At 31.4% G+C, this 8,534-nt stretch overlaps 1 protein-coding gene across 1 annotated transcript; it reads left to right on the top strand.

Moving 5' to 3' along the window:
• The first annotated feature begins 1,788 nt into the window (after nucleotides 1-1,788).
• Nucleotides 1,789-3,251, top strand: LOC134855478 (serine/threonine-protein kinase PAK 2-like). Its single transcript, XM_063872012.1, has 2 exons — nucleotides 1,789-2,082; nucleotides 2,560-3,251. The coding sequence occupies exons 1-2, from the start codon at nucleotides 1,801-1,803 to the stop codon at nucleotides 3,103-3,105; spliced, it is 828 nt and encodes a 275-aa protein (XP_063728082.1). The 5' UTR covers nucleotides 1,789-1,800; the 3' UTR covers nucleotides 3,106-3,251.
• The last annotated feature ends 5,283 nt before the right edge of the window (nucleotides 3,252-8,534 follow it).

Raw genomic sequence — 8,534 nt, 5'->3', positions numbered from 1 at the left:
AAACTGATTTCCAATATGCGGATAGGTTTGACTTAATTTTGACTTAATTTTGCCTAGCAAAAACATCCACTTTTGCTTCATTGCACTTGACTTTGCGTGTTTTCAAAGCTTCGGTTAAGATTATGAGTAGTAAGAAACGACTCAATCTTAATGTTTAAAATCATACTACAAAAAATGACCGAAACCAAGTACTCAGATCAGATTTAAAAACAGACTGCAAAAAATGTATAAAACCAAAGAACTGTGGGAAAATCAAAAAATTAGAACAATTTAACTAAAAAAAACATAAAAACCGCAGTTATTATGTAAAAAGCAGTGGTCATTTATTTTTTTGTAAAGTTTTTTTAAAAAATGGGCGTCTTTTTACTGTTTTTTGAGAAAATTATGAAACAAATTGGATAATTTTTGGACGAATAAAAACCAATATAATCAGTTTTTAATCCAAAAATTAAAACCAATTTTTTTTTCGATTGCGTTATAACGATTAGAATATTTTCTCGTTGATTCGAATTTACTAGATAAGGCACTTGGTATAACAAAAGCTGAAAAACATCAGTGAGCTAAGTTAATTGAAAAAACTTCCCCAACGAAGAAATCTGCAATCATACTTTTTATAGAAAACCATAACATTTTTCCTCTTTCAAAAAGTTTTTTTTTGCTCTGTGATTTTGATAGATTCAAAGGTGGGTCGGCAGAAAAATTGCTTGAACTCATTATTGCATTGCCTCAATGTTTTTGGATTTCGTTCAATTGATAGTTACAAAAATTCACCTCAAAAGTAAACTTAACTCGGTTAATTTCGGATTTTTTCGGGTCTTAGTTTTTTGTCCTACCTCCACAATAGTTTCTTATACTTTAAAAAAGTTCAATGGGTTTTTGAAATTATTTTCGAATCAATATTTACCCGCTCACCAAGTTGGAAGATTGGACGAATTTGGGTGCTAATATAAATTTGACTCTAGGTTTTTGGATGACGTTCAATTGATAGTTACAGAAAAAACCACCTCATGAGTAAATTTAACTCGGTTAATTTCGAATTGTTTCGGGTCTTAGTTTTTTTTTTCCAACCTCCAAAATAGTTTCTCATACATTAAAAAAGTTCAATAGTTTTTAAAATTTTTTTAGATTTAATATTTACCCGCTCACAAAGTTGAAGATTGGACGAATTTGGGTGCTAACATAAAAACGAGAACCGAACGGAGTTTTGCGCTCCAATTTTAAAAGGACAGTGATTGTTTTTTTTCATTTCTCGAAGGTCTGAGAACAAATAGAGCTGATGTGAGAAAAAATCATATCATTGAAAATTACTTTTATCCGGCGATTATTCTCAAAATTAACATTTTTTTAGAAAGAAGCAGAAATAATTTTTTTTTGCAAATTTTTGTTTTTCATTTAAGATTTTAAGTTTCCTCTTGAGTCCAATTAGTTTAAGTTCTAAGGCCAAGAATAACAATTATAATTTAATATTTAAAAATCAATTTCTAGGAAGGTTTGAAAGAAATAGCAAAATCAAAGATTATATAGATCTTTATTTTTCGCCAAATTTGGGCTTCAACAAAGCTTCAAAAAAAACAATAAATGATTTTCATTTGAAGATTTTGATGATTAAAAACACATGGCTGCAGTGTTAGTTTTGTACAATAAAAACTGCTTTTACACTAACAGATTATGTAGAGATTTGTAAATCAGCGTATTGTTGATTTCGTTTTTGAGTAAATAGGTTATTCTTTTTCATGTTTGAGTTGTTGACCAAATTCATTTCACCAAAAGTTTTCACAGGATTAGCTTTTCAGTTTGGCAATGACTATTATATCAATTTGCAATGGTCAGTATAAATACGATGACTCCAAAATGCTGGGGAGGGGTGGATTTGGTACAGTCTACAGAGGAATTGGAGCGGATATTGCGATCAAAATGGGAAACTACGCAAACGCGGAGAGATCTCTGTATTCCTTGCAAGGAATGGTTTACGGCCAAAAAGCAATGACAAACGATCGATTAGACAGACTGGCTGTTGAGGAGTTGAAGTTCCTCAAAGCATTGAAACATCCAAACATTGTAACTTTCTTCGACTACGACAAGGTGAGAAACAATTTAATTTTTACAATATATATATATATATATATATATATATATATATATATATATATATATATATATATATATATAGCATCATATAGTTCAATTAGAAGCCTTTAAAATTGACAACTCAGATAACAAACCTCTAGACTAAATTTTCAAAGTTTGACTGTCAATTTCAAAACGTTTTCAAGTTTTCTGCTCGTATAATTTTTTGTTTAAAACATTTTTCCAAAATCAGTTTAATAGTGCGACTTACGATTTTAAACACTTCGGTAGGTTATTGACATTACTTTGCTTTAGAAAAAGTTTTCAACAAAAAACAAAAATTTAAGCATCAACTGGCCAAAACATTTTCAAAACAAAAAAAGAGTGAGTATTTTAGTTTTCTCGCTAAACTAGAAGTTTTTTAAGCAGCTTTTAACTGGCGTATAACAAAACGGTTGAGCGTCTATTGGGGTTGAAAGTTATAAATTTTAGGTTGGCAACAAGTTGTACTTGGTGATGGAGCTCTGTGACGGGGATCTAGACAAGTATCTGCGACCATCGATGGGCAAAATGAATGAAGCGCAGTTAGCTGGTATGATCAGACAAGTTTCAGGTGGTCTTTGCTTTTTGCATGATAAGGGTGTGATTCACCGAGACATCAAAGGCCCCAACATTCTAACGAAGGGATCCCAATTCAAAGTAGCCGACTTCGGTATCGCTCTGCTAGGCAAAAATTTTGACGACGAAGATGTCATTGGAACACCGGCCTACATGGCTCCAGAGTACTTTGGTCATAATGTTTCAAGTTATAACAGCAAAGTCGATGTATGGGCTTTCGGTGTGGTTATCTGCGAATGTGCAATGGGATGGAAAGCAAGTCCTGGTTCAAATCCTTGTCAGAAACAGTCCTGGCGCCCGGAAAACCTACAGAATGTGTCTGCAAACCTACGAGATCTGCTGAACAAGGCTTTGGAGATTAATAGAGATCGACGGTGCTCTATGAAAGAAGTGAACAACCATTCCTTCACGAGAGGTTGAGAACTGTATGACACTGTCAGACAAGAATCTATCAACGACTATTACTTTAACTTTTCGATCTACTGCTTGCTACATACACAGATAAAATTTAATCTAAAAAGACCTGAGAGACCAACTAAAAAGACAAAAAAAGACTTTTGGTTTGATTACTATACTTACAATTTACAATGAATTGCATCGTTACATTCGTACAATTCGCACGAGCTTTAGTCGGATTTTTGAGGGCCAAAATCCCGTAGCAACAACGGCCAATTTTGTAACAAATTAGTAGTGTTTCAAGTTTATTTTGTCGAATAAAAAATAGAGTCCTAAAAATCATAAAGAACAGTGGAGCGACACAAAAGTACACCGTATGCCCCAACTTCAAACCGTATGCCCCAACTTCAAAACACACATAGCTCTAAAAGTATATTCACCCATCATATAAAATTATATGAAAACTGAATTAAATAACTAAAACTGAAATATACTAAACAGATTTGGCAGAAAAAAAAACTAAAAATAAGACAAGCTAGATTTGCAATAAAAAATTGACCCAAATCGCTGTTAATCAAATTTTGGGTTGTTTTTTTTTCAAAAAAAAGGCTAAAATTATTCTATGGTCAATTTTGAAGCAACTCAATCATTTAACAAACTAAAACCAAGTGACTAGTTAGAAAGAGGGAAAATTTAATTTTTTCTAAAAACAATTCGACGAACAAATCGTTCAAAAAAACTTTTGTTTTCATTACGACAACCTTTTTTTTGCTACAATGAAGGAAGTGAAGTAAACTTTAGCAAAATATGCTGAGTAAAAATGCAGCGAAAAAAATATATCTAATTTTTAAGTTTCGGAAAAGGAAAAATACACCAGTTAACAATACAGCTGGTTAATGTTCAAGAATAATTAAGAATTGATTTTTTAATGCATTCAACAGTTTAAAATGTGAATTCTGAAAAAAAAACTGAATTGGAAACTAAAAACAATTCGTTTTTTGGCGCCAAGTACTTTTTAGCAGATGCAGAGCTTTCGCCTAATGAATTCAATGAAACTAGAAAAATCAAATCTAAGTATCTACGCCATAAGTTAGGCAAGAGCTGACTTTCAATTTTTCCCAATAGAACAACGAAAAGACATGATTGCTGTATTGACTTCACCTAATTTATTGACACTCTCAAAAAACTAGAATTTTAAAGTAAATTTCTGCGAGTTTGATTATACAAGAAATCAAGCGCTCAGTTACAAGATTACAGTTTCAATCTATTTACGCACTACTTCCAAACCAAATTTAAAAAAAAATCACTTCAAAGGAAGAAATGTATGAAACAGTTTTCACATAAAAAATTTCTGCTTTCTGATTTCAAAACGATTGCTGTCAAATGTAAATAAGATTCGCTGCTACTTGCCTCTTAGATTGTTTTTGCTTTACGCTCAAACCACTTCGCTTCTTAAGAGCGTTTCTCGCATCGATGTTGAATACAGCTTTCAACAAAATTGAGTTTCCATTTTTCAATGAAATCAAAAATTTATCCATATTTGAATCATTTGTTCAAAGCGACAGGAATACAAACTAGAATACAAAAAAACTTCGGGCAAAATAAAAAAAAACTGGGCATAAAAATAAGTTTGAGATGTAAGAACTGGTCTAACTTGTAGAATTCTTTAGGTGTTCTTGGAGAAAGCATTTCCAACAAACATTTCTCTATGCAAGCGTATATACAATAATGAAAAGTGACACGTACAAAATGGGTACAAAATCGTATACAGCAATCACTCTAAAATTTAGATGATTTTGCTGCGGAACCAACCATGAAATTGAAAATTTCTCCAAAAGAAATTCGATTCTCATACTATTGACCAAAAAGCTTCTAAGGTTTTGATTTTAGTTTTCAGATCAGATCGAACAACATTAGTCATGATGTCACATAAAAAAAACTTTTTTTTTCAGTTTTTATAATTATTTTAACCGATCAGGTTTTTTGAAACTCAACGAAGTTGGATTCTAATAATTAGGTTGGGTTCCTAAAAGCCCTCCAAAGATTACTGCATGAATTTATCAATGCATTTCGTTCATTTTTTGCAAAATTGACTTTAAAAGAAAAGTAAAAGGAAATTAATTTTTGATTGAAACATATGTGCTTCCTGTTGACAAGACAATTGTTTTCAAACTCAAATACGAGTCAGCAAATGATTGTTGCTGAGTTGATCTGCTTTGGCTTTTCGAAACGGCGTTTCTAGTAAGATATTGTCTTGATTGCGTTTTTATCATTCTTCAGTCCGAACTTTATTTTACTGACTTAAATGTTTTCCAGTTTGCGGATAGCTTTGACTTGATTTTGACTTAATTTTGTCCAGCAAAAAACATCCATTTTTTCTTCATTGCATTTGAATTTCCGTATTTTCAAAGATTCGGTAAAAGATCATGAATAGGAAAAAGCGACTTGATCTTAATACGTAAAATCAGACCAAAAAAGTTGAGCGAAAAAATAATTCAGATCAGGTTTGAAAACAGAGTGCAAAAAATGTGTTGATTATGTTAAAAATTATGATAAAAACTGGAATATTTTTGGACAAAAAAAAACCAGTAAAATCAGTTTTTGATCCAATATTTAAAAAATTTTCTTTTTTCTAATTTTTCTAAGTCCGTTACAACCGATGAGAATTTTTTTCGTTGATTCAAATATACTGGATAAGGTTTTTGGTACAAAAAGTTGAAAAACATCAGTGAGCTAAGCTAATTGAAAAAACTTCGCCAACGAAGAAATTTGCAAGCATACTTTTTTTTTATAAAAAACCATAAAAAATTTCTTCTTTCAAAATTTTTTTTTTGCTCTGTGATTTTGATAGATTCAAAGATGGGTAGGCAGAATAATTGTTTTAACTCAATGTTGCCTTGCCTCAGTATTTTTGGATGACATTCAATTGAATTATACAGGGAAAATCTACTTCAGGAGAAAATTTAACTCGGTTAATTTCGAGTTGTTTCGGTCCTTAGCTTTTTTGTCCTACCTCCAAAATAGTTTCTTAGACTTTCATAAAGTTAAATTGTTTTTGGAAATTGTTTTAGATCTTAAGTTTGGATAGAACTGGGTGCTAACAAAAAACATGAAAATCGAATTATTTTGCGCTCCAATTTTGCAGTACGCAATCCCCACAAAACAATGATTGTTTTTTTTTCAGTTCTCGAAATTCTAAAAACAAATTGAGCTGATGTGGAAAAAAAAGCAAAAAAATAGAAATTACTTATACCAGGCGATTGTTCTCAAAATCAAAACAATTTTCAGAAAAACAAGCAGAAACAGTTTTTTTTTGCAAATTTTGTTTTTCTTATAAGATATCAAGTTTTGTTTGAATCCCATTGAGGTTACGTTCAGTTGCCAAGTATAGCTTTTATAACTTAACTTTTAGAAGTCAATTTTTATAAGAAAATGAAAGAAATAGCACAACCAAGGGGCATACAGATCTTTCTTTTTCCCCAAACTTGGGCTTCAACTAAGGGACCCTGCGGTTTGTAAAAAAATATGATTTTAACTTCAAGTTTTTGATGATGTGCAAAACATGGCTGCAGTGTTAAGTTTGTACAATTAAAGCTGCTTTTATACTGATAGAATATACAGAGACTTATAAATCGGCGTATTGGTGATTAAGTTTTTGAGTAAATAGGTTATTTTTTCTCTTGTTTGAATTGTTTTCCTATTTGAAGAGTTTCTTTTTCAACTTTTATCGCATATTCATTGTTCTTTTGACAGAAAATATTATAGATGCAAAAAATATATAAATTGGAGTATAAAAAATTAAAATGGTTGATAAATCAATCACCAAGATTCATTTCAATTTTTTATGATATTGGTTTTGGTTTTCTTGACAAACCATTAAAAAAATTATTCATTTTTTCTAATTAAATGAATTTTCAAACAATTATGTTAGAAAGAATTTTTTCAGCGACTTTTTTCCCCAAACATTTTCCAAGGCCTATTTTTTCAGTTTGGTAAAGACTAATATATCAATTTGCAAGGGTCAGTATAAATAAGATGACTCGAAAATGCTGGAGAGGGGTGGATTTGGTAGAAACTACGAAGGGACAGGAGCGGAAATTGCTATCAAAGTGAGAAACTACGCAAATGCGGAGAGATCTCTGTATTCTTTGCAAGGAATGGCTTACGGCCAAAAAACAATGACAAACGATCGTATAGACAGACGGGCTTTGACAACCATCACAACAAATCCATTTTTAAACATAAAGCTGAGAGAATTTTTCTCCGCAATAATGAGTTTTGTTTAGGTAGAAAACTGTTTTCGATTGATGTCAGGGCTCTTTTCCAGTTTCCCCTTTTTCAAAATAACGAGTTCTATGTTTGTTTCACGAGTTATTATGGCTAAATGCGTGATGTTACACTGTAAAGTATGAAAAATAGTCTGTTCACAGATGTCGATTTGTTTACAACAAAATTTCATTGCACTATGAGAACGTTAAAAAAGGGGGGAACTGGAAAAGAGCCGAAACACATTTACGGGTTTTCATTTTTTCGTAAGTGGTAGGTAATCAATTTTTGTAAAATTTCAAAAATAATAATTTCACCTAACATATTTTATTGTAAGAAAAACAGCTAGACTCGATGCTAAACTTGTTTCTATGCAGAGAGTTTCAAAAGCCAAACCAAAGCTTCAAAACAAAAATATATACAACGATTGCCAAAAATGACCCATGAAAAAGAACAAGGACTTTGTTTTGCTCAAAATATCATCAATTCATGAAACTGTGATAATAGTCGACATATTGTCAAAATTGATTGCAGTTTATTTTGCACTGTAGACGTTTCAATTTGGTTATTCAATTGTGAATTCAACACTTATAATTGCAACATACCGATAAAATTTGATTCAGCGAGTCAGGGAATAATTGTCGGCCACCTTTGTAAACATTGTTTTTGTGAAATTTTAGATCAATCAAAACACTTTTCAAAACAGACTCAGTGGAGTTAAAAACTTTTTTATCACTCAAAGTTGCGACAATCTAGCATATTCAAATAAATCTGTTTGGTTTACTAAAACATTACCTTTTTCTGAAAAATTTAGTCGAAATTAAATTTTTCCAGCACTCCAAAATTCATCGACTGTGGACAGGAAACAGATGGTTGAGAATTAGGTCGGATTAGGTCAGCGATAAGTCGAAAAACTGTTCAAAACTCAAAATCTTCCGTCCCTTCCAAATTTGCATCAAGAAAATTTTATCTGGCAATGAATGCCAAAAAAACAAAGGTTACTAGTATTAAATAAAACAGAAACTAAATTTTTCAATTCTCAAGAAAGCAGAATTTACAATCGTGGATTTTAGGTATGCGGAACAAGAACTTGAGCAAAAAATTCAAAAAAAAATGATGAAGAAATCTAGTAGATTTCAATCATCACCACTCAGTATCACATAACTATAAAGCTGCTGTTAAGCCCT

This window comes from Symsagittifera roscoffensis, chromosome 10 (genome assembly GCF_963678635.1).
Source record: "Symsagittifera roscoffensis chromosome 10, txSymRosc1.1, whole genome shotgun sequence".
NCBI lineage: Eukaryota > Metazoa > Xenacoelomorpha > Acoela > Convolutidae > Symsagittifera > Symsagittifera roscoffensis.
Note: the sequence above shows the minus strand (reverse complement) of the source record. Positions and strands in the feature narration are given on the sequence as shown.